General features: G+C 44.9%; 1 protein-coding gene across 4 annotated transcripts in view; it reads left to right on the forward strand.

Moving 5' to 3' along the window:
- Nucleotides 1-26598, forward strand: part of Scrn1 (secernin 1) — a 72571-nt gene that overhangs the window by 7632 nt on the left and 38341 nt on the right. For 2 of the 4 annotated variants that reach the window (XM_085840606.1, XM_021165639.3), the window contains exon 2: nucleotides 13011-13170. In XM_085840606.1, coding sequence (XP_085696732.1) covers nucleotides 13012-13170 — 159 coding nt within the window. In that variant the 5' untranslated portion in view covers nucleotide 13011. Of the gene's footprint in view, nucleotides 1-6413; nucleotides 6604-13010; nucleotides 13171-19780; nucleotides 20070-26598 lie in introns of those variants that run through there. The other 2 variants (XM_029478819.2, XM_085840607.1) reach the window with 2 other exon arrangements.

Here is a 26598-nt window from a genome sequence, read left to right on the forward strand (position 1 = left end):
TGTATGTGCACACATGCATATTTGTGTTCACATAATACTAATACATACACATGGAGCATGTAGGTTACTTTTTGATAATAAAATTGGAAAAACTTGCTAATGATAAAACCCAATACATAGCTCCAGCACTAGTGGATGATCACAAGAAGTTTTAAATTTCGTTATGCTGGTAGTGAAATAATCTCATTTCACACCAGCAAGATTTGTGTTTATTTATACAATAATTATAATTTTATTTCTCCTGTCGAAAGTGGACATTTAGGCCATTTGCTTTACAGTGAGAGGTAAGTCATAGGCGTCCATTTTGATAGCGGCAGGGAGGATTCTTTTAAAGCCCCAGTTTCCAGAGTTTCAGGTACGTTTCAAATCACGTTAATGGCAAAGATTAGAATAGACAGCGCGTTGTTTAGATGGAGAGGAAGACAGATGGTGGGATAGGAAGGTCATGATTCCAAGCCTGCCAAACGAGTGCACACAGTGACAGCACTGTTGGAAAGGAGACCAGAAGGGGATGAAAGGGCCCTGGAGGTGGCTTTTGTGGCAGCTCGCAGTGTGTCCTCTGGAGCATGCTCTTGGTAGTGACCACAGGCTCTCTCAAACACTCATTTCCTCCTACAGCACCAGGACTCTGTTCTCAGGGCAGTCCCTTTCCTTAATGGATTTTTATTCCAAATGTTCTGCATCTAACAGTACCAGGTGGACATCGTACCCCATGTTACATGTGAAGAACTTAATATATGCAAGCACAGACTCCAGAATGTGGGTCTGTCTGGCTTTCTGAAAGTCTTCAGGTAGCTATAAAAGTAATCACCCAGACAGTGTATTCCTCACCAGTGTCTTTGGCATCTTGCATTCTTTCCCTCTCTCCTTCTCTCCCTCCCCCATACATTTTGAAAGATGGCAAATTGCTTTCCAACCTACCACGTATAGGAACATCTTCCTTACAATGAACTCCATTTGACAACATTCATCTTACCTCTCTGGCCTGAGTCCTACTTAAATTGTCCACTCCTTCCTGGATTAAATAATAATAAATAATAATAATAATAATAGGTTGTATTGAGTTTATCTCTCTTCCCCCTTCACCTTTGAAGCCTTTTAAAAAGCCATTATTCATTTTCATTTTGTGTATGTGTGTTTATCTTGTTATGTGTATTTGTTTTTTGTATGTTTTGTCTGTGTGTATGTCTGTGCACCAACTACATGCAGTGCCATCAGAAACCAGAGAAGGGCACTGGATTCCATGGAGCTGGAGTTACAGACATTCTCGAGCCTCTGTGTGGGCGCTGGAAACTGAACCTGGGTCCTCTGAGAGAGTGGCCGTGTTCTTTGTAGCTCACCAGTTGCCATCAGAGTCTCTGCCCCATCACAGGGCCACAGTTATTAGCCACAGTGACTTGAATGACAAATTATTTTGGTTGCAACTGTTTCATTTAAAACTTTTACTGTTGCACACTTTTTGTAGTCATGTGGGGAAATTGAAAATGCGTGGGGAAAATATTCAGAGTGTTGTGTACAGCCCCGTGGGCTGTGAACCACCTCACGCCACCCTGCCCACTCCCTTTACATTTCAGCATCTTCTTAGATAACAAGGATTTAAATGATGTCATATTCACAGTTGTATGAGCTCTATTCATTTTAGTAGCTTTTCCCCATGTATATTTTCTAACCTTTGCTGACACATAACTAGCTGTACTGGCTATTTTTGTGTCAACTTGACACAGCTGGAGTTATCACAGAGAAAGGAGCTTCAGTTGAGGAAATGCCTCCATGAGATCCAACTGTAAGGCATTTTCTCAATTAGTGATCAAGGGGGAAAGGCCCCTTGTGGGTGGGACCATCCCTGGGCTGGTAGTCTTGAGTTCTATAAGAGAGTAGGCTGAGTAAGCCAGGGGAGGCAAGCCAGTAAAGAACATCCCTCCATGGCCTCTGTATCAGCTCCTGCTCCCTGACCTGTCTGAATTCCAGTCCTGACTTCCTTTGGTGATGAACAGCAGCATGGAAGTATAAGCCGAATAAACCCTTTCTTCCCCAACTTGCTTCTTGGTCATGATGTTTGTGCAGGAATAGAAACCCTGACTAAGACACTAGCCAATTTCATACGGTAAAAGTGTTACTTGATTCTTATGCAAGAAGCTGTATTTGAGGAAGAATAGAAGTTACAGCTAGGTCAAGTTGTTTCAGATTTTCTGAGGCCCTGAATAATGTATGCTTTTTGCATCGTTGTGTGTGTGTGTGTATGTGTGTGTGTGTGTATGAATTACATGTGTGTATCATATCTTCCTATAGTATATGAACATTCCAAGCCAAACTAAAGTCTTTCCTGTCCCAACATTCCTTTCTGAGACACCATGGCATTGTGAGAAGACACTCCAGGAAACTGCTCCTTCTGGTAGATCAGCCCAGTGTAACCTCTAATCTTTTAAGAATTCTAAGATTGTGCTTTGCTTTTATATTTTTGTGTTTTGGACCTTTGAGACAGGGTCTCATCATGTCACCTCTAACCTGTGACCTTCCCATCTCAGCCTCCCAATGCTGGGGTTGCAGGCGTGCACCTCGAGCCAGCCTTACTTTTGAAAGGTTGCTGATTACAGGAAAATTCAAGCATCTGCCAGAGGAAAGGGTGCAGTAGAACAGACCTCACGTTCCTGCCCATCACCTAGCTCGGCTATTATCGCACATGGTCTTGTTTCCTCTGAGCCCTTCCCCTTCATCCTGAATTATTTCCTTTATAGCATTTTACATAGTATGTGTTTTTATAAGACACATGCTTTTTAGATGAGGATTTTCTTTATCTCTTCTTTCTCAGAGTCTTGTTTGCCATATTGCCCAGCATGATCTCAAACTTTTAAATGATCTGCTCAGCTCAACCTTTCTAATAACTGGGGCTACTGCTGTTGGCTATTACTCCTATATGAGACATGGGCTTCTAAAAACCATTTGTTTTTAAATGAAAGCTATCACAGCATCATGATTCTATATAGGACATTAACAACCATTCTTTGATATATCAAATATCTACTCATTGTCCATATTAGCCCAATTGCCTTAGAAGACTTTTATATGATTTAATTAAATTAGGATTCAGGTAAGTGGCTCATTGTAATTGCTGGGTATGTATCTTAAGGATTGCATTCCATAATGTGTTTTTATTTCTTGTTAGTAAATAGTTAGTGTGCTTATTTGGAATAGGAGTCTATCTGATGATCAAGGTACTATCCATGGGTAGGACTAGTGCATTAGCAGTAAAGAGTAGGAGACAGGAAGTAAACATCTATTGAGCGCCCACTGTATGCAGCCACAGTGCTAGCAATTTTCTATGACATCTCTCACAAACCTGTGTGCTATGCAATGTCTAGAGATTGTTTCCATTTCCAGATGCCACTGTTTAGAATTAGTCAGTGAGGTCAGGATAGAAAACAGGGTCTGCGTGTCTCTACAGCATGTCTGTCTCATGCCCTAGTGCACATTGGCCTTCAGGGCTAGGCAGACCTTGGGAAAACAATACAGTTGCACAAATCTCATCTTGCTGAGCTTTTGACAGGCCCCAGAGTGGGAATGAAGGGATGTAGGAGGAGCTTGGAGCCTGCCACTCCCACCCAGTTCCAGTCTTAGAGCCATGCAGGAAGTGAATAGATCTTGCCAGACCTTTGAGTTGTCAGAAGAAGCCAAACATCTGAATGTCTGTCTTCAAATGTTAGCTGTAAATTCAGGGTTCTGAAGGGCAATATTCAGCCCAAACCAACAAGTCCACAGGCCTATATTACCCTTCTTGGAAGCATGCTAGCTTAAGACTGGCTGGAAAGGCCCAGCAATGAACTGTTGGGGGCAAATGTTCCCAGGGGCACTGCTGAAGCTCTGTCAAGTCTCCTCTAGCTCTTACCACAAGTTGGGAAGAGTTCTTGACCCCTAATTATCTCCTAGAGAGGGCCAGGCAGAGATTTGAGGGGAGTTAGGCTCATAGCCTGCTACTGTTACACTGTAGTTCATGCCTGGTAGTCCCTCAATCAAAGTCGTGGCTACTAGGATCAGCTAGCTACCCCCTGACCATGAAGTTTTATGCTCCAGTCTTCCAAACTCCAAAGGAACATGTCAAATCTGTCTTCTCTCAGGCAGAGCTTGCTGAGTCTGAGATAGCTCACACCCCAGGTTTTAGGTACATCTTTTCCCAGGCACTTCATCACTCCTCCTTATTTCAATAGCAAAGCTACAAAAGAAGACAATTGAGTATCATTTGTCCAATATCCAATTCAGCAGGAATGCCAATAATTTAAAAGATGAATTTGTCAATCCATAAAATCACCCCTCTGCTTCCCTAGAAAGCACTGTCTCACAAGCTTTGAATTCCAAGTTTCCCCGAGAGTAGGGAGTAGGGAAGACCTGCTGGCCACTGGCTCTCGTTCCTTGTGTAAGGAAAGGCAGTTTGCACAATTACATGCACAACAGCTAACAAGCTATAGTTCATACAGACAGTCATTTTCTTCCTCTCCAGTAAGTCAAGGCTTTCTTACTATTGGCTGAGGTGACTGATGAGGGTCACTCTAGCTTGGTGGAGATAAAGGGCTAGGGCAGTTTGGCCGCCACACAAAGAACCTCCTGCCCAGGCTCAGGGCATTCATGTTTTCAATACCTCCTGCCTGAGCTTGAGAACAAAGCCCTTTTCTCCCACACAGCTTCCTCCCTCCTTGTCTAGACATTCTGCAACGGTTTCCTAGTTACAGGAGCACAAACTCCAGCCCCTCAGGCCTGCAGACCAGCCTCTTGCCACCAGGCCAGGGTGAGTGCTGATGGAGGCAGCGGTACTGAATGAGCACCAGGAGACCTTATCCCCAAGAGGAAGTCATGAATCCTGAGGAGGTCCCATGGGGGTTAGGGGCTAGGCCTAGGGATTCTTTGCTTTGCAATGGCAGCAGATCTGAAGCTGTCCTGGGGATGGAAGAGCTCCAGATGCAGATATTTAGCTTGAAATTTGTTCGCTGTGGTAAAATGTACATACAACGACCATTGTGGTCATTTCTAATTGTATAGATCAGTAGTGTTGAGGACATCCACTGTGTTGGATGACCAAGACCCAGGACTTCTTCTGTCTTGTCAAGGGAAACTCTCTTGTTCCCTCCCTTGCTCCAACCCTGCAATCCCTGTTCTACTTTCTGTTTCTAGGTATCTGGTAGTTCTAGATCCTGGGTGGAACTGAAATCGTACAGTATAGATGGGACCCACCACATCTGCTGCTGTGGTTTGAATGTGAGCTATCTCACAGACAGCCATGTATTTGAATGTTTGGTCCCCAACTAGAAGGCAGGCCCAAAGGTGGGGCATAGCTAAAGGAAGTGTGTCTCTGGAAACAGACTGTATTTACTGTCTCTTCTGTTTCCCGACTGAGAACCCAGTGTGACCAGCTGTCTCACGTTCCAGTCAGCATGTCTTTCCCAACATGGTGACCTATGAGCCAACATAAATCCTTTCCCCCTTAAGTTGCCTCTTGTCAGGTGTAAGTCACACAATGAGAAGAGCAGCTAGTATATTTAAGAATGCAACTATTCATGTCTGACATTACTCCAAGAATAGAAGTTTTCACATGATGGGGTCAATCAATACAACACATTAAACATGTATAAAATTACAGTCAGGTTATGTGTATAAGGTATATAGGAAACATCACATATTTTGTGTCTTAAGTTTGGGTCCTTCCCCAAAGTATTTTGTCATGTGTGATGACCAGAAATACGAAAATAATCTGAAGTCTGAAACACTGGGCAAAGGGATATATGTATTTATGTTTTTCTAATTAGTTTATCCATTACCATACTGTTGGCTGCTGAATCTTAAATTAATTTTAAAATATAGTTCCTTGGTTTCACTAGCCACATTTCAAGCACTCATTAGCCACACTTGGCTAGCCACCACTCATGGCCCAGACAGAGACTTCCAACTGCTCAGAAAGCACTAAGTGGACAGAAAGCCGCTGGCTTATACTGACAACTGACAGGGGGTGCAAGTGGGAGAAGACGTACCGGATATTTTTTCATGCTGTGCCAGCTAAGAAATAATCAGACTTCCTTTCTCTACCTGTCACAAGGCATTTGCATATTTCTGAACGAGATACTTATCCCAGCTTCCTATCTTTGAATGGCCCCTCTCCTCCAGTGCACGGCCAGCCATTAAATAATTAAAGAATTTTTCTTCGGGAACCTAGAGAGCACAAATGTGCTTTAAAATGTCCCCAGCGTAGACTTGGGAGATGCCTGTTTAGCATCACCATTGATGGGAGCTAAATTAGAGTGTTTCATTAATTAGAACTGAATTGCTAACCTGGCAAGAATCCTAATTAGCTTGTGCCACAAAGCAGCCATATTCAGCAGGCCTACCCCTTGGCCCGCTGCTTTTAAGGTTTTTTTCCTTGAGACCCACAGTGAATGTGGAATGTGATGTCAATCCGGGATCCACCCAAATGTGTCTATGCTGAGATGTACAGCTCAACTAAGCCTGTGTTGGGAGTGACCCTTACTCTGTGAGATGCACGGATTCCACTCTGTCACCCACAAGAGGATTGGAGCCTTGGGTTTGGGAAGTGCTGTCTTGGTGGCACTGCCTCTACCACCAGTGAGTATCCCCTAACCCCCACCCCCACCCCCACCCCGACACATGCAACTTTTCTTTCTTTTAGAATTATAAGTACAACATATCTCCCTTCCCTTTCTTCCCTCTGATCCTTCCCATGTAGCTCTCCCTGCTCCTCTTCAAAGTCATGGCCTCTGTTTTCACAAATTGTTACTGCATGTATAAATGGACCTTTAGGTACAGATATATTCTTAAATAGAACCTGCTGAGTCCCTGTGGTGTTCCTTGTATGTCTGTTTTCAGGGCTGACCATTTGGCACTGGGCAGCCGGTTGGTGCACTCTTCCCTGGAGGACCACCTCTTCTGCTCCCAGCTTCACTCAGTTGCTATAGAACTGAGACTTCATGGGCTTTTTTTTTTTTAAAGTATTAGTTTATTTTTTTAATTAGGTATTTTCCTCATTTACATTTCCAATGCTATCCCAAAAGTCCCCCATACCCACCCCCCACTCCCCTACCCACCCACTCCCACATTTTGGCCCTGGTGTTCCCCTGTATCGGGGCATATAAAGTTTGCAAGTCCAATGGGCCTCTCTTTCCAGTGATGGCTGACTAGGCCATCTTTTGATACATATGCAGCTAGAGTCAAGAGCTCCGGGGTACTGGTTAGTTCATAATGTTGTTCCACCTATAGGGTTGCAGATCCCTTTAGCTCCTTGGGTATTTTCTCTAGCTCCTCCATTGGGGGCCCTGTGATCCAACCAATAGCTGACTGTGAGCATCCACTTATGTGATTGCTAGGCCCCGGCATAGTCTCACTAGAGACTGCTATATCAGGGTCCTATCATCACAATCTTGCTAGTGTATGCAATGGTATCAGCGTTTTGAGGCTGATTATGGGATGGATCTCTGGATATGACAGTCTCTAGATGATCCATCCTTTTGTCTCAGCTCCAAACTTTGTCTCTGTAACTCCTTCCATGGGTGTTTTGTTCCCAATTCTAAGAAGGGGCAAAGTATCCACACTTTGGTCTTCGTTCTTCTTGAGATTCATGTGTTTTGCAAACTTCATGGGCTTTTGCCTGCACACTGGGCTGGGAAGCCATGCCTGATCAGGGGAGATGGGTGGGAGTCGGAAGGAAAAAAGAATGAAGGCATCAAAGATCTCCAAAGAGAGGAAGTAAAAGAGATGTTCCAGGGTGAGATGCTACTGTCTTCCTGGTGGGTTCTGCCTCACCGCCATGATATTCACATCGGAATAAAAAGACTATCCATTTTGAATGTCAGCTTTAGCGCCCTCTCCAGAGCTTCTATAACCAAGCTGGGTTCTACAACCATCCTGCTCGCCTTTTAGGGGTTGTGTTGTTGTTGTTGTCTATTTGCTTGTTTATTTGCTTGTTTGTTTTGTTTAGAGACAGGGCTTGACTCTCTGGTCCTGGCTGACTTGGAATTTGTTATGTAGGCTACACTGACTGGCCTTCACCTCACAGAGCTCCTCTTTCCTCCAGTGTGCCAGGACTAAAGGGGCTGACTGTTAGGTACCCTACAATGGGTAACTAATTCAGTTTTTGGTGGCTGATCAAGTATTTAGTCACTGGGCTGGATGGGCGTGTTTCCGAAGTACTTTGGAATTAGCAGAAACCTTGATGCAGAAATCTTCATTTCCAGGGTTTATTTGGGAAATGGTACAGCCACTCCACCCAGTGGAGTTCTTAGACGGTCCATATGGCAGCTGAAATGTAAATTGTTAAGCTTTTTTTTTTTTTCTTTTTCTTTTGTTAATAAAGCTGACAGTTCAGTTCTGTGGCCAAACTGAATGTACTCCAAGTGGCTGCATAAGGCTAATGGCCGTCACACTAGAGTGAGGAGCCATGACATTTCCATCATCAGCTGGTCCAGGAGCCTTGCTCAGTCATCTCTGAGGCTAGCAGATGAGACTCAGGCAAATTCAGCTGAGTCTCATCTGCTACCTGATGAGACTCAGGCATACCTGAGCTGACAGTGGTGAGGTAGTTTACTAGTTCTTCTACACACACACACACACACACACACACACACACACACACACACACACACACGGCAGGGGTGGGGAGGGAGAAAGAGAAATATTGGTTGATTAATTCCACCAACGTCTATCATTCCTGCTTGTCCACAAAACCCAATGAGAAAGCCAGAGTCACTGATCCCTACCTCCCTGGGCTTCTCTTGGCTGTGTCCTCTCCACAGTTACTTGACCCGCCCACCCAGCTGCCTTGCTGAGCAAGCAGAAGACAAAAACCTGGGTGCTTCCTAAAAACCCCTTGGAGTTTGTGGATCCTTCAAGCACCTCTTACAAATGAAAGACCTGTGCTTGGCATAGCCTGTGCATAGAACTGATAAGGTAGTTTCTAAACATGGCTGACCCTGAGACTTGAGGACTGCTGTAGGTGTGAATGATGCTAGCCGATTTTGACCGGCTTGCTCTCAGGAAGTTTGCCCTATTTGAAAAGTCAACCCCATGTTATCTTCTACTTACACAGTCTCCAACATTTATAAAATATGTCTTTTGGGCCTTTTAACTTGACACTCAGAAGGAGAAGTGTGAGGGCCGAGACAAAATATTTGCCAAAGAGGCTCAGGGAGGTAGAGGGACTTGCCTGTGATCACACAGCTGGTAGCTGGCAGAGTTGAGTTTTGGGTCAGCCTAGTGCAGTGGCTCTGTACCTTCTTTTTTATTTATTTATTTATTTATTTATTTATTTATTATTACGTATTTTCCTCAATTACACTTCCAATGCTATCCCAAAAGTCCCCCATATCCCCCCCCACTTCCCTACCCACCCATTCCCATTCTTTTGGCCCTGGCATTCCCCTGTATTGGGGCATATAAAGTTTGCAAGTCCAATGGGCCTCTTTCCAGTGATGGCCGACTAGGCCATCTTTCGATACATATGCAGCTAGAGACAAGAGCTCCGGGGTACTGGTTAGTTCATCATGTTGTTCCAACTATAGGGTTGCAGATCCCTTTAGCTCCTTGGGTACTTTCTCTAGCTTCTCCATTGGGAGCCCTGTGATCCATCCAATAGCTGACAGTGAGCATCCACTTCTGTGTTTGTTTGGCCCCAGCATAGTTTCACAAGAGAGAGCTATATCTGGGTCCTTTCAGCAAAATCTTGCTAGTATATGCAGTGGTGTCAGCGTTTGGAAGCTGATTATGGGATGGATCCCTGGATATGGCAGTCTCTAGATGGTCCATCCTTTCATCACAGCTCCAAACTTTGTCTCTGTAACTCCTTCCCTGGGTGTTTTGTTCCCACTTCTAAGAAGGGGCACAGTGTCCACACTTTGGTCTTCATTCTTCTTGAGTTTCATGCGTTTAGCAAATTGTATCTTATATCTTGGGTATCCTAAGTTTTGGGCTAATATCCACTTATCAGTGAATACATATTGTGTGAGTTCCTTTGTGATTGTGTTACCTCACTCAAGATGATGCCCTCCAGGTCCATCCATTTGGCTAGGAATTTCATAAATTCATTCTTTTTAATAGCTGAGTAGTACTCCATTGTGTAAATGTACCACATTTTCTGTATCCATTCCTCTGTTGAGGGGCATCTGGGTTCTTTCCAGCTTCTGGCTATTATAAATAAGGCTGCTATGAACATAGTGGAGCATGTGTCCTTCTTACCGGTTGGGACATCTTCTGGATATATGCCCAGGAGAGGTATTGCTAGATCCTCCGGTAGTACTATGTCCAATTTTCTGAGGAACCGCCAGACTGATTTCCAGAGTGGTTGTACAAGCTTGCAATCCCACCAACAATGGAGGAGTGTTCCTCTTTCTCCACATCCTCGCCAGCATCTGCTGTCACCTGAATTTTTGATCTTAGCCATTCTGACTGGTGTGAGGTGGAATTTCAGGGTTGTTTTGATTTGCATTTCCCTGATGATTAAGGATGTTGAACATTTTTTCAGGTGCTTCTCTGACATTCGGTATTCCTCAGGTGAGAATTCTTTGTTCAGTTCTGAGCCCCATTTTTTAATGGGGTTATTTGATTTTCTGGAGTCCACCTTCTTGAGTTCTTTATATATATTGGATATTAGTCCCTTATCTGATTTAGGATAGGTAAAGATCCTTTCCCAATCTGTTGGTGGTCTTTTTGTCTTATTGATGGTGTATTTTGCCTTGCAGAAGCTTTGCAGTTTCATGAGGTCCCACTTGTCAATTCTCAATCTTACAGCACAAGCCATTGCTGTTCTATTCAAGAATTTTTCCCCTGTGCCCATATCTTCAAGGCTTTTCCCCATTTTATCCTCTATAAGTTTCAGTGTCTCTGGTTTTATGTGAAGTTCCTTGATCCACTTAGATTTGACCTTAGTACAAGGAGATAGGAATGGATCAATTTGCATTCTTCTACATGATAACAACCAGTTGTGCCAGCACCATTTGTTGAAAATGCTGTCTTTCTTCCACTGGATGGTTTTAGCTCCCTTGGGCTCTGTACCTTCTTAATGCTGCGACCTGTTTAATACAGTTCCTTATGTTGTGGTGACCCTCAACTGTAAAATAATTTTCATTACTATTTCATATCTGTAATTTTGCTATTTTATGAATCATAATATAAATATTTGTGTTTTCATAGTCTTAGGTGACTCCTGTGAAAAGGATCATTTGATGCCCAAAGGGGTGGTGACCCACAGGTTCAGAACCACTGCTGTAGAAAGTGGACCTTTATTTCCAAGCAACCAATGTATGTTATTCTAGACCAAGCTAGAAGTGTTAGTGCTCATAGATGCTGAATAACTGGCCGGGTTCTTTCTAGAGCAGGCCTCTTTCCAGTTCTCCAAAATCCTGGGCCTTTGCTCTGCTCCTTCCTCCACCCCCCAGTCTCTGCTGTATAGCTGTAACTGTAATAGCTTTTGCTCAAGTTCAAACAGCGTTCTAACTTAAGTGACCATGTTACACCTCTCGTAAAAGCCTGTCTTCTGCTTTTGAAGTGACAAGCAGTCGGAAACACCTCTACTATCACCTCATTGCCAGCAGCTTTGAATCAGATCACGACACGCAAAAAGGCTAAGGAAAAAGGCTCTTGGGCCAGGTGCAGAGGTCACGGCAAAGGAGACACTTGTAGACAGAAACTTCAGTTTGTAGAATGTTAGAAAACAAGAGGGTGCTTGTTTATTGAAAATACACTCTGCATAATATATATAGTGGATCTGGGTTTGCATGGTCACACTAGCTAGAACTGTGTTTGAACTTGAGCAGATGCTGTTAGAGTTGCTACACAGAGAGCAGGGAGGGAGTTAGGGTGGAGGTGGGAGCAGAGCGAAGGCCTAGGGTGTTGGAGAATTGGAAGAGGCCTGTGTGCTGCTGACAGTGGAGGGGTGAGGAGGGTGGGGTGAGGCTGAGGTAGGAAGACACAGGCTGATTAGGCATCATTTACCAGGTCTTTGTTTTAAGAGCTGTCATCAGCTTTCAAAGTATGTAAAGCAGAGATCACATTACTGAATGCATTCTTTAAAAAAACGTTGCTTTGGCAGCAGGGTGGAGAATTTTTTGAAGCAGGAAATGCGTTTTCATGAGGGGTTCCCATGTGACCCTGGCTAGAGAAGGTGGTGCATAGTGGCAGGCAGTTGGGATGAAAGGGAATGGCTAATTCCCAGAGGGATGTAGGAGATGGTAAAGCAGCCAGTAAGGATGGCTTCTGAGTGCTGGTGCTTTAATGAGATGGATGCTGGAGCTGGCCCCGAAGTCTAGAACTTGAGAAAGATCAGCCTCGGACATCAGAGAGGTAGCAGGGTAGAGGGCTTGGAGACTCAAGTTGAGAACTGAGCTGGGTCAGTTTGTATGGTTTCAGACAACTGAGGGTCAGAAATTGCAAAGGGGAATTGCATCCGGACTAAACACACACAGGCTATTTCATCTTGTTAGTCCCCAAGCAATATAGTATATGAATTATTTATGTAGCATTTACACTGTGTTAGATATTCTAATCAATCTAGAGATGATTTAATGTCTACCGGAAATGTGTATAGGTTATAAACAGTTACTTTTATAGAAGGGCCTGGATGTGCCTGCAGGGTCCTGGCACCACTCTCCTGTGAATACCAAGGGATAACTGTATATCATTTATTCATGTGATTGTGGGGTGTGTGTGTGTGTGTGTGTGTGATACCAGGAACAATAACCTCTTTTCCTTTCTCCTATGTCACTGCCCTCTTTGGCCACCATTATGGCCTGCTGCCAATTTGAGTTTATTTAACCCAGGAAGGACTGAGCATGTGTGGTCCCTGCAACTTTGCAGTTCTGCATCACACTCCCCGGATTGATGTTGGCGGGATTCTGTTTGGAGTTAACCACAAGCAGTTCAACAGTTAGCCTGCATCCGCGGCTGGTGTGTGGGTTAAGCATCAGTAGCTGAAGTGCTCCCTGTCTAACCTGCTGCCCTATCCCTTGCTGCCGTTCTCATTGCAGGATGTCTGGCGCGCCTCCAAGTTACTCTTTTGTGGCTCTGCCACCTCGAGCTAAGGATGGTCTGGTGGTATTTGGGAAAAATTCAGCTCGGCCCAGAGATGAAGTCCAGGAGGTTGTGTATTTCCCAGCTGTTGACCATGACGCTGAGAGCAAAGTTGAGGTAAGTGATAAGATGTGGTCCCTCTGCTCCTTCAAAAGTCCTCTTCTGGCTTTGCCTCTAACCACCGACTTCTTCCCCGGAAGCCTGCTCACCTTTCAGACGGTCCTGTCATTTCCACTACTTCCGTTTTTCATGCAGATGCCCAGAGCCTTAACAACAAGGGCACCTGGAGAATTCTGTGTTCACAATTGTCTTATGGTAAAGGAAAATACTTAACGTAATTCTGAAGACAGATCTGGAAAATACGATAGATTCGCTGAAATCGATCTTGCCTCTTTACTCCGTTTCTTTTCTCTCCATAAGAAACCTTGGATGCAGCTGGGCGGTGGCGGCGCATGCCTTTAATCCCAGCACTTGGGAGGCAGAGGCAGGCAGATTTCTGAGTTCGAGGCCAGCCTGGTCTACAAAGTGAGTTCCAGGACAGCCAGGGCAACACAGAGAAACCCTGTCTCGAAAAACCAAAACCAAACAAACAAACAAACAACCAAACAAAACAAAACCTTGAAAGCAGAGTACTCTGAGCGCTCACATCTCGAGCTGAAAGCAGGAAGCAGAGAGCACTCTGGGAATTGCGCATGGCTTTTAAAACCCCAAAGTCCACCCCTCAGTGATATACTTCCTCTAGTAAGGTCTTACTAATGAGCTTATGCTCTAAACCTATCCAAACAGTGCCACACAACACACTAGGGACCTAGTATTCAAACATCTGAGCCTATGGGGACATTCACATTGAAACTAACACACTTAGAGGTCGGAAGATTCAGTATACACTGCATAGGCGTCCTCATTGTGTAGCTTTGCATTCAACAGCTGTGCTAGTGGCCCCACATTGGTGTTGGACACTGGGGGTTTTCTAGTTTTTTGCTGCTACCAGCAGTGCTGGATGAATAGTAGCCTACTCCTCCTCTTCCTCCTTCAAAAATCTATCACAGAATGTTGGGGTTTTTTTTTTTGTTTGTTTGTTTTTGGTTTTGGTTTTTGTATTTCTATCATGTTAAAGATTGTCCATCAATTTCTATTTTGAATGCTTTAAAATGTCATTGTTATTAGTACTTATTTGGGGTGCATGACTAGGGATGAGGTTCCAGGCCACATGCTAAATAAATATGTGGTCATACTGCTTCCCATAGGTGGTTTACTGTTTTGCATGTCCACCAGAAACACATGACAGTGTGTGTCTCTGTATTTCTTGAGAGTGTTATTGGACTTTCATGATGGTCATCTTATATTATTTTTAAATCCAGCTATTTTACCAAATCCTTTTTCAGCTGTCTCAGCTCTTGCGCTAGACTGTTTCCAGGTGTCCTGTTACGGTCTCCAAGGAGGGGTGCTTTGATTCCTGTACCTCTGATTCATTCCTTGTCTGATTGTGTTGGCTTCTATCTTGAATGCAGTAAGATAGTGGTGTCTTTGCAACTGGGCCTGGTTGGGTGGGGATGCCCATAGACATCCCCATCAGGATACTAGGGGTGGTGGTGGGGGCGGGAACCAAGATTTGTATAGCTTTAGTATATCAAAGTCTCTACATGCATTCCTATTTAAATGTCTTAAAAATAGGTCAGAGGTATGTGCTAAATTCTGTTGAACTTTTTTTTTTTTAACCAGTTACGGGGGGGTTTGCCTAATTCCTTCCTTTCCATTTCTTCGGCACATGGAGCCACAGGTTATGCGCTTCTTAGTTATGGTATACTTATTTGTGTGTTTAAATGGCAGTTGTTAAATGATTAAGAGTTTGTAAAGCAAAACTGGGCTAGTAAGTGAATAAGCTCTTTCTACATCTATACCCCTTAGTATTCTATAAACTAAAAGATTTTCCTAACATCCTGCTTGGTTTTAAAGGTGCAGTTACCAACATGTCTAGTGTTTTCTGAACAACTGTTTCTGCATCAATCTTTTAAGTACACCTTAGCACCAAAAGGTAACAGACCCCCAAGGAGAAGCTACCTGATTTGAGGAAGGCAAAGTTGGGTGTGACTTGATGTAGTCATTCGTGTACAGGACGGCGAGAGACTGTGTCCCACAGGGCTTTCAGCAGGACCGCTTGCTGCTTGAGTTGAGCCACTAACTAGCCCATGTCTTCAGTGGGATTCTCCTGCAAGCGAAGGGAAATGAGTTTCTCTAGTGAGCCTGTCAGATTCTACCCTCTATTCCTCAGTGAGTGAATGCCAGTGCCATTTGGATGGGAGTGTTCTTCTTTCCCAGGAACAGGGCAGACTGCCTGGATGAATCTTGCTGGCTTGAGTTGTTGTCCTCTCCTGTCTGCTTTCCTGAATATCTTTACCCCGCCCCCCACCCTGACAGATGTACAAACTGAAACAGTCTTGTAGTTTTTAGAGGTTGGATTTAAATTCCCACAGGCAGTGGTATCAAGTACCATCCCACGTGTACCTCTTATAACGTGAAGAGTGTTCCTCGAAGGCAGACAGATGGTTGGGTCTGCATCATTCACCCCGACCACAAACATGAATGTTGCTGATGGCTGGTGGTTGCTCTGACCAGTGGGGTCTTGGAGAAGTGGTGATACTGCTCGATTTCCAGGGCTGGATAATAAGACTGTGTTGTTTTTTTCTGTCAGTCTCTATGCTAAGAACACAGTCATCTGTCCTGCTGGGAGGTATTAAAGTAGTCCACCTATGCAGGGAGGTCCCACATGGACAAAACCTGAGGACTAATAGTCCATTGCCAGCATTAACTGTCTGAACATAGATGAATGAACTTCAGTTGAGCAAGCCCCAGACGCTTGTATGGAGAAAGGGGACACAGTGTCTGGTCGTTTGCTATCCACATGCCTGATTCATCGAATCTATGAGCACAATACATGGTTGCTAATACCATGTGCTTTAGGGATAATTTGTTAAGTAACCAGGGTATCTACAATATCATACAAAATCCTGGTATAAAATCTTATAGGGCCCATGGCTGTTCGGTCAGAGAACACTGGTTCGAATCTCAGCACCCACATGGCAGCTCACAGTCGTCCCTGGCTCCAGTTCCAGGGGATCTGCACTCTTTTCTGAACTCTTCAGGCATCAGAGATACTTGTGCTGCATAGGCACACACACAGACAAATCACACTTAGTTTTTAAAAAATAATTAAAAAAAAAAGATTTTCAGAAAGTTTGTTTCCTTTCTTCATTAGCAAGCTAAGTAGGTACTGGAATTCTGCTGGCACATCAAGAATCGTCTCAGGAAACAGACATGGTTCTGTTCACTGGCTAACCCACAAAATGTTATCACTCATGGATGCTGGAGGCGGGGTTGATAATATCTAACAGTTAGTCTCTGGGACGCTCCTAACCTCTTCTCCACACTCCGCACCTATGCTGTGAGCTGCCACTGCATGCATGTATATTTGGCAGGTAAAACAATACTCCAGGTGAAACCACTTCCATGGTCTCTATTCCATTTGTCTCTCTTGTCTGCCCACACCACTGCATACACACAGTTCACACTGGAAGCCAGGACAGAGCCTGGCCCTCTCACCTCCCAGCATCCCAGGGTGCACAGAGACAGCTGTCACAGCATCTCCTCCACACCCTTCCTACCTCATCCCTGCAGACCTCATCTGCCTTCCATTATTCTCTTCTTACTGGCTGGTGCCCACTTCTCTCTGCCTTGGACCCTTTCTCTTGAAAGATCACCAGCAATTTCTTTACATAGTTAAGCTGGCCCTGCCTATTTGAAGTGTTTGGCTGGATGATAGTCAGGGCTGATATGTGAGCCACGTAGAGAGCAGAAAGTAACTTCCCACAGACCCCTCATTTGTGCCCATCCTCCCTGTTGCCCGCCTCCTGCATCAGTCTGGTGTATCTGGTGTAACTGATGGATGGATACCGACATGAGTTACATCATCTCATTTATGCTCATCTGTCTTTGCTCTTAGTTACTCATTCAGCTTGAACCCTAGGCTTCAGCTACAGTGAACTCTTGCCATTTCTTAGACAAACAACTCATGTTTCCCTGTTCTTTTGATCTTCCTGTCACTGCCGAGATTGTCCTTCCTTCCCCTTTTGCTTCATTTATTTGGTAGACTCCTAGGCATCCTTCAAGGTCTTTATACCAATATGTCCTTTTTCTTCTAGTCTGAGACTCCTCTACAGATATGGAACATGTTATGCATGATCTTCCATTGGAAGTCAAGTGATACACTAACCTGAAGCCAACACAATGAGTTACGACCCTGATGATCTCTGTTGCCTTTTTTTTTTTTCTCCTTTAACAATGTGGGTCCCTGGGGAATCAAACTCGGTTCTTCAGGCTGAGCTGCAAACCCCTTTCCCTATTGAGCCATTTTGCTGGCCCACAATCTGAATCTTAAATGACTTCCAAAGGCTCATGTGTTGAAGGCCTGGTCCACAGATGGTGGTGATGCGGGTCTCTGGGGACAGTCCCCTGTCTCTTTCTGCTTCCTGGTCACCATGAGGTGAGCAGCTGTGCTCTATCACATGCATACTGCCATGGTGCTCTGCTATACCATAGCCTCAGAGACAGCAAGCAGAGTGGCCACTCATGGAAGCCTGAGCCAAAGCCAACCATGGTCACTGACATAGGGTCTTAGTGGCTGAATTGTCATTGGCACTGTGTCTCAGCCTGCTTTTTAGCCTTCCTCTTGCCTCCTTAACTTCTTATAGTTATGAGTCTCCATGTTATCCTTAACACAAGTACAGAATGGTACCTTCTTTTATATATTTGCTGCTGTGAACCACAACCACTATCGTGAGACGTTCATAGAAGCACTCTACCACACAGACTTAAAACAAATCAAAACAACCTCTGAGAGCTTCTCATAAATAAGTCAGGGGCTGGAGAGATGGCTCTGCGGTTAAGAGCACTTGTGGCTCTTGCAGAGGACCCAGGTTCAGTTCCCATCACCCACATTGTAGTTCACAACCATCTGTGACTCCAGTTTCAAAAGATCTGATGCCCTCTTCTGACTTCCATGGGCACCAGGCTCACAGAGGGTAAACAAGTACAGGGAGGAAAAATATTCATGCACATAAAAAAATGAACCTAAAATTGATGTTTTATGTCATCATTTAATAAAATCAACATCTCACCCATCTCCTGCTGGTGAGAGCACACGGGTCCTGAGGTGGGCTTAGAAGCACCCACGAGGGGGTTAAAGCGGCCTCCTGACTTGACAGCTAGCATCCTTCCTCTCTGCTCCCTCCCACTCTCTTTGACAACCTACCCTTCTGTCTCTCCCCATCCTACCTCTTCCCATCAGTCATGCCTATCTGCCTGTCACTCTGCTTGAGGTGCTAAGAATAAGAAATGGGGTTCCCCAGCACAAGATTCTCAGTTCTAAATTTACACTGGGTGCCTTTGTTCCAACGCACAGCCGGGGGACTGAAACATCTGAGTTTGATATTCTTTAGTTTTTCAGTGAGGATTCTCAGTTTATAACAGCTTCTTTAAGACTGAAGAAAAGGATGGATAAGACTTTTTTCTATTTATTACTATGTATAAGAACTGTGGTAGAAATTATTTAAATCCAGATCGGGGCTTCTACCCTGCTTTTGGTTATTGAGTTCCCAGATAAAAAAAAACACCCCCAGCCTTTATATTTACCATAAGCCTTAATCAACACAAGAGCTGGGCAACCACCTACCCTCTGTTCTGTTAGAATCTATTTTTCCTATTGATAACCCTGAGTTATTACTTATGTTTCTTCTGGACTGCTCCTAGCTCCAGTTGGGCAGCCCCCAGGGCCAGGGTCTCTTGACTCTTAACCCATGGACGATTCTCTGGCTTCCTCTCCTGCACTTTCTTCCTTCTTGTGGGCCTCCTTCCTACCCCCCCCCCCCGCCCCCCAGCCCTCAAAAACTAAACCCCACCTACGTCTATTCTGCCCAGCTATTGGCTGTCCAATTCACCAACCAGAATTAACTTGGGGGCTGAGTCACAAGGGCAACATGCAGAATCCAGGTCTTGGGGGCCTGCACTTAGCATTACAAAAGACAGTAAAAGACAAGACCTCAATAAAGAGCTGTGCTAATCTCCACGTGACTCTAATTTTAGAGTATGTATCGCTGATGCCAGCACCTGACTTTATCTTTGAAAGCCCTCTGTGCAGTCTGGGGATGTTGTATTGCTGTGACTGTCATGTTTCATCTCTGTCTTAGGGCAAGCATGTGTGCAGCAGCTCTTCCTGGATGGGGAGAGGAGGCAGATGACCAACTTCCTGAGTTATGTTCTACTGTGTATGTGTGTCTCTGTGTATCCATATATGTCTGTGGACACACATTTAGTCTATGGTCAGATCTTCTATTTAGGAAAGCATTAGACTATTGTTTCATAAAAAAAATGAGTTTTTAGTAAACTTCATGTTTATACTTGTCGCCCATGAGAATAAATGTTAATAGCAAAGTTAGATTCAACACCTAATATATCTTGAGAGAGTCTAGTGCTGCTTGGTAACGAATCTCAGTCTCCGTTATTTTGATGTTTGTTGTGTCCTTTGTTTATTTTTTCTGAAGGTCTGTTTTTACTTATGTCTTTTTTTTTTTTTTTTTTTTTTTTAACATGGAGGGCTTTCAAGGAACAGCAGCCTTAATGAGACTATTTAACCTCCTTGATTTGGGAGCAAATTGTTTCTCTTCCTCTCCAGGGAAAATATTTATAAGAAGAGCAGAAATAACAAAAAATGGATGTTGACTCGTGCATTGTTAGGAACGTTGTTTAGATGGAGGCTATGATTTCTGTTGTGAGGCACGTGGATGCAAAAACTACAGGTATCCTCGTAAAAGGAATAAGAGATGGTTTATTCTGGAACCAAAGATTTGGATGACCATGACCTGCGAACACATATTTAGGTTACTCCAAATTCCATGGTCCAACGTGGAAGCAGTTCCATGAAGTTGTATAGTTTTACAGAAAAAAGAAAGTCATGAATCAAGGCAAGTTTAAAACTCATGGTAGGTCCATCAGAGAGGTGGTTCCTGCAAGATGGAAGAGGCTTTTCTATAGCCTCAGGATGCGATCTGATGACATTCTTAACGTTTGGATTGGTGAAAACTAAAGGTCTGCCAAGCTAATAGATTCTAAAAGGTTTCTATCTGTCATTCACAAGATGTTCTGTCACAGAGGTGGGCAAGGGATGGCTATTCTGGAAGACGAGAACCAAGAAAGGTAATTAATTAGCTTCTGGATCTGCAACATTCCAACTTCTCCACAGAGCTATGGTTCTCATAGTCAGTCGATCTCTGTGGATATAGCTTCTTTCCAGGAATTCTCTTTCACAGGTGTGTGTGTGTGTGTGCGTGTGTGTGTGTGTGTGTGTGTGTGTAAGTTTGAATTTTAACTCTGTAGGTGATTTCTTATAACAGGTGAACACAGTTCACTGCAGCATCAGAATAACTGAACAGAGTTTCGTGGCCACTGGCCTTAAACTAGATGTTTCATGCCTTTCTCCTGCTTTCTTCTCTGCAGCTGTAAGATCAAGGCCAGCTCTGAGTCGAAAGCGCAATCAATGCTCATGGCTTTGCGAGCACGGCTTAGTAGAGGGCTTCCTTCTGGCATGCTTCCCTCCCCAAATCCAGTCCTCAGGCCCGGCCTGCACACTGACCGTCCCAGAGATCAGGCACAGTTTCAGGGAAATGCCAGGCAGTTCTGAAATGTGACCGAGAGAGGTCCTCTGTGCCCTCAGCACCTTCTTTCGCACCCACTGAGAAGTCAAATGGCAGATTTGACTCTGGGCTAAACCAGGCCCCTGCCCTAAGCCTCGGGGATCAGGATAATGCTGCTTTAAAGAGGCAAGCCTCTTAATGTTCTTTCCCAAGCTGGCCAGTCTCCAGCCTTTTCTCTTCTGCCCTTGAAGTCTGGCTGACTCATCAGCTCTCCAATAAAGGTCCTCCCTGGTGGTGTCAGGGCTGTGGTCCCCATCTGAGTACAGTAGGGAAGATACAATGACTGCATTTCACAAGCTGAAATGCCTATTGTGTGAGTCTGTGTCGGCCTTTCACTGGGTGACAGCCAGAAATAGTGTGCTCTGGAACTCGGGTGCGTAGGCGCCCATGAAGCCGAGCTTGCCTTTCAGTTTCCATCCAGCCCCACAGGACAGTGGAGGGCTTGCTCTTCACAGTGGTTGTGCCTGTTATTGTACGTGGGGTTTATTGAAGGCCTAGGCCTACCTTCTCTGCCCCCTCCCTCAGGTGTTCTCCTGAAGCCACCTGAAAGGATGAGACCTCAGGTGAGACAAATGCTGACTGACAATGGAAAGTGCCCCTTGTGCTCAGGTCCCCTTCTATCCTTGTGGCTTTGGCACCATAAGTCACACTCACTGACAGACTGTTTAATGAAAGGCAGGGTGGGAGGGGCTGTGGGGCTGTGGGGCTGTGGGGCAAGCTGCTCATTCCTTTCCTTAGATTCTTCTAAGTGGTGTATTTTGTGTACATATGTGTTTGTGTATGTGAACAGTGTGTGTGTGTGTGCGCGCGTGCACGCACGCGTGCACTGTATTCACGTACACATGTGGAGACCTGGGGTTGATGTCAGGTGTTTCCCTCAATCATTTCCACTTAACTTCTGAAGAGGGGTTTCTCACTGAACACAGAGCCTACCAGTTTGGCAAGACTAGCAGGCATCCCCCTATCTCTGCCTCACCGGTATTAGTGTTACAGGTGTGCTCCGCTGCAGAGAGCTTTCCCTGGGTGCTGAGAGTGGACTCACATCCTCATGCTTGGGTGGCAAGCACTTAATGTTCTGAGACCTCTCCCTAACCTCTGATCTTCTCGCTCTTGTTGTTTGTTTTCCTATAAATTTAAATAGGAATCTTTGACTTGGAGCGCTCCCCTGCTTCTGCCATGAAAGATGCTCTCTGGATTTGTGTTCCTGGGGGGAGGCCTCTGTAGCTCACTTCTGCTTCTTCTTTCCCTTACTAATTATGGCATAGTCGCCAAGGTCCATGGATTTTACTTATAAAAATGACCTCTTCAGAGGCCGAGCTCTAAATGGTTGGCTGAAGAAAGCCTAGCTAATCACATCTGTTGTAAATGACCCTTGTTTTGTGAGATTTCTTTTTTCACTGGCACTGTGAATAACCAAGCTGTGTGAGTTTGTGATGCTCACTCTTCCCCAACCCAGCCCCACCTTATGATTAGCTGTGCTTAAGTGACAGTGAAGCACAGAGGGCTTGAATAGCTGTCACACAAGGGCCCTTGTCAGGCCAGGGCTCCTGTGGCCTGTGACAAAGAGGCTTCTAGGGGCATGCATTGGAGGCTCCCTGAGGCTCCCTGGTAGGGTGGATTTGGAGCACTCTGAAAGGGCTGACTTGACCCATCTGGTCACTTGGGAATCCCTTCCTTCCTCATCATCTAAGTTTAGCCTGCACAGCGTCAGATTGGCTACATGGATTTTAACTCCCACAAACACCATCTGGTCCTTTGATTCAGTGTGGGACACACTTACCATTCAGCACTTACTGAGCCCTTGTAGTTCTGGGCTGCCCACAGAGCCCCTCTCAGTGCCACTGAGGGGATCTTCTTGAACTGTGAATACACAAGGAACATATGGTTTTCTGTTCTCAGTTCTGCATGAAATCTCCATTACCCGGATCATTTTAAAATTACTTCAAATATCCTCTGCTTGGTAGAGTGGCCAACTAGATGTAATCTCTCTTATATTCCCTGAGAACTTGATCTCTCTCTCTCTCTCTCTCTCTCTCTCTCTCTCTCTCTCTCTCTCTCTCTCCCCCCACCCCTTTCTCTCCCAGCAAAAAATTCATTGACAGGTCTGGAAAGATGGCTCAGAGGTTAAGCGCTTACTGCTCTAATAGAGGACCTGAGTTCAGTCCCCAGCACCCATATGGTGGCTTACAATTATCTATAACTCCAGTGCCAGGGGATCTGATATAGCCTGCTGGCTATGACTGGCCCTGAATATATACAGTGCACACATGTACATGCCGGCAAAAGAGTCATACACATTAAATAAAAGTAAATCCTTAGAAAAGCTCATTGCCAATTGCTAAATTCAACCTCGGGATGTGTTAATAAGCTAGGCGACAAAAACATCTTTACTAGTGGAACTGACGTTCTCGCTGAAGGAGGCAGCCATTGTGTAACTAGCACATATAATTAAAACATCAATTATATGGAATAGAATAGGAAGCATGGTAAAGCTAATCAGAGAAGGGCCACAAGATACCATGTGTATGGAACACACAGGCCCCTGTGACATGTCCTGAAGTCATCCTGATGATGGTCACTATTTGTGCGTGCTCTGTATCCTTCCCAGTCACAGAGCAGGGACTGGCCTCCATGCTGTCATCCAACAGCAGTAAGTATATGATGTAAATGCTCTTGAGGCAAGACAGAAATGAAAACCCAAAGGGAATACAGGGAGGAATTCTGATTGAAGCCTCTTGCCAGATGAAATTCCAGTGTAATTTATAGCATTTGCTGTAAAGGCGGCCTATGTGGTGACATTACTCCTTATACAGATACATTTCAAATATACATATTAAAATAGCAATGGACAATTTTTGAGGACCACAACAGTTAATATCAATTATCAAACTTGTTAGGATCTAGAAATCACCCAGGAGATAAACCTCTGACCACGCCTGTGAGGGAGTATCTAGGTTGGGTTAGCCTCTGACCACGCCTGTGAGGGAGTATCTAGGTTGGGTTAGCCTCTGACCATGCTGGTGAGTGAGTATCAAGGTTGGGTTAGCCTCTGACCACGCCTGTGAGGGAGTATCTAGGTTGGGTTAGCCTCTGACCATGCTGGTGAGTGAATATCAAGGTTGGGTTAGCCTCTGACCACGCCTGTGAGGGAGTATCTGGATTAGACAAGTAGGCAGAATTCTGGGCTCTGGTCCTGCACTGCACAGACAGGGGCAAGGGAGCTTGCCCAGTGTCTCGGGTCCTCTGATTTCCAGCCGTGGACACACTGAGCAGTAGCCTTCTGCTGCTGCACCAGGACTTCCTGCTGTGGGCTGACAGGACCTTGTAACTCTGAGCCCAGATAAGCCCTTTGTTGATTTGTCTCCAAAGCTGCTTTTTTTTTTTTTTGTCAGGATACAAAGTTGCTTTTATTTTCGGTCGGGATACTCTGTCACAGCAATGAAAACATAACTAAGGCAAAGCACGACTGTGTCAGGCTTGAGCCAAGCTTTTCTTCTGTCCCTCACCTTAATCTGCAGTTTCCAGGGACTCTCAGGACAGGTGTCTCTGGACACCTTCTGGAGCTGCTCCCGTGACTCAGGATTAACCTTACAGGCTGGAGTCCTATTCAAGACACCCCATAATCCCACTTAGAGGAAACAGGAAGGAAACAATGTTTCTTAGCAGCTTTTTGAGATACAACTTGACAGCAGCCACAGTACTGAAGTCTCCCTTGAGAATCTAAACCCCACACTTAAGTATATCTTGTTTTCCCTGAGAGCTTTTATACTAACCTCCTCGCTTAAGTTTCACTAAGATCTCTTCATTAACTCCAGCTCTGCCTCAACATGACTTGTCCTGAAATTCTTTTCTGTTCCCAAATCAAGAATTGCACTTCCCCTGAGTAGAGGTCACTGGAAGGAACTCCCGGGTCTCTGGCCCATGCCCCACTGCCTCGGGTGCTGCGTCTGAGAGTCATGGGTGCTCTGTAAATAGTTGGAAATGAGTGTGTAAAAACAGACCTAAGACAGATTAATAAAACCATTTTGTATTTTAACTTTCTAACTGTCTAAAAAAAAAAAAAGCAACAATGATTCTATACCCTGGAGAAGCCATGGCTATGTCCTGACTCATTCTTTTCAAGATAAACTTTGTCAGCCTGTATTTGGGGGAGGAGTTGTGAAGAGTCTTGGCCAGTGCCTGAGTTAAGCATGGTTTTATCAGCATAAAGCTGCTCCAGGTAGGTAAGCTTTACAGAGAAAAGGGATATTTTGGCTCCCAGTTTGGGGGTCCCAGTTGTGACTGTTGGGTCTGTGGGAAGGCATCCCATCAAGGCAGGAGCGTGTGGTTAAGAATCACCTACGTCAAGACTCAGGGATGGAGGTAGAAAGAGGCCAGAGTCTATAGTACCCCCTCCCTCCCAACCCACCAAAACACCTCTGGGGATCCAAGGCTCTCACAAGGTTGCCCCTCTAACGGCCTCCGTGACAGGTTTTGAAACTTTTGCTACCAAACATCAGCTCCTTGTCTACAGGTAGCTGAAAGCAGGAGAAAGACTTCTGCCTTAGTTTCTCTGACTTCTCACTTCGTGTCAGATTCCTGCCAACCAATGCACATCAGCCTGGCCTGTTAGTCACTCCTCGTGTGTCCGTCAGTGCGTGTGTGTGTGTGTGTGTGTGTGTGTGTGTGTGTGTGTGCGCGCGTGTGTGTGGCTTACCACCAACAGCCTCAGCCCAGGTAAAACTGGATGCTCTGCCACACAGAGAAGGTTCAGGATGAGCCAGAGTAGAGCAGAGTTAGTAGATTTAATAGGCATTTAGGCAAGGATCTGTACAGGAAGTGGGTCGGTAGTGCACAATGAAGAACGAAGATGCTGCCTTTTCTAGGGTGTCGGGGTTTATGTGGCTGTATGCTTGATCCTGAGGCTTTCTAAGTTACATTCCTCAAAGGGTGGAATTTATGATATTTAAAGATTAAACAATGGTGAAAATTAAAAATTTCAAATTGAGGGAACAATATGAGATGATATAGTTTTTTTTATATCAATAATTTCTCTTTGTAAATGTAATTGCATTTTTCAAAGGAGTGGTGTTAGGGCTTAGAGATAAATGCAGAAGGAGAGATAATTCAATGGAGCCTGGGGTACAAACGTTCTGGGCTTCAGGAAGCACCGATTGTTTGTTATTTATTTTTATTTTATGTGTGTAAGTATTTTGCCTGTATATATGTCTGGGTCCCACGTGCTTGCCTGGCGGCCATGGAGAGCAGAAGGAGACATTAGATGCTCTGGAAGTGGAGTTATAAACAGGTGTGGGCCGGTGGTGAGCCGTGATGTGATTGCTGGGAATTGAACCCAGGTCTTTTGAGAGAGAAGCCGTTGCCCTTAACCACAGAGCCGCCTCTCTGCCCTCCTCATTTGCTGTCTTGAATATTCTTGCTGGAGATGCTTCTAGGAAAGCACGCAGGTCATTTTGGCCTCACCAGTTGTGCTGAAGTCTCTAGGCTCTCAGAAGGCAAACTAGATCCCAGGGTGAGAGGTTTTCCCTGCTTCTTGTGTCCATTTAAGTTTCTCTCGTCTTTCTATTTGGCCTCGAGCTGCTTTGCCTATCTTACTTCCTGACAAGGATGAGCACACAGAGGCCATTTCTTGTCTTAAACCTGCAGTCCCTTTGAATTCCAGGAACAGCAGTGCCTTACTGGATGACCACCTCCCAGAAGAAGGCAATGCTGCAGCCTCGGATAGAAGTGATCATTTCCTGAGAACCAACTTGTCCCATAAGCAGCAAGTCTTTCTTAGCCCACCTTCCAGAATCAGCTGAGA

The sequence above is a fragment of the Mus caroli genome, unplaced genomic scaffold, assembly GCF_978045245.1.
Source record: "Mus caroli unplaced genomic scaffold, Mus_caroli_1 scaffold_7, whole genome shotgun sequence".
Lineage (NCBI taxonomy): Eukaryota > Metazoa > Chordata > Mammalia > Rodentia > Muridae > Mus > Mus caroli.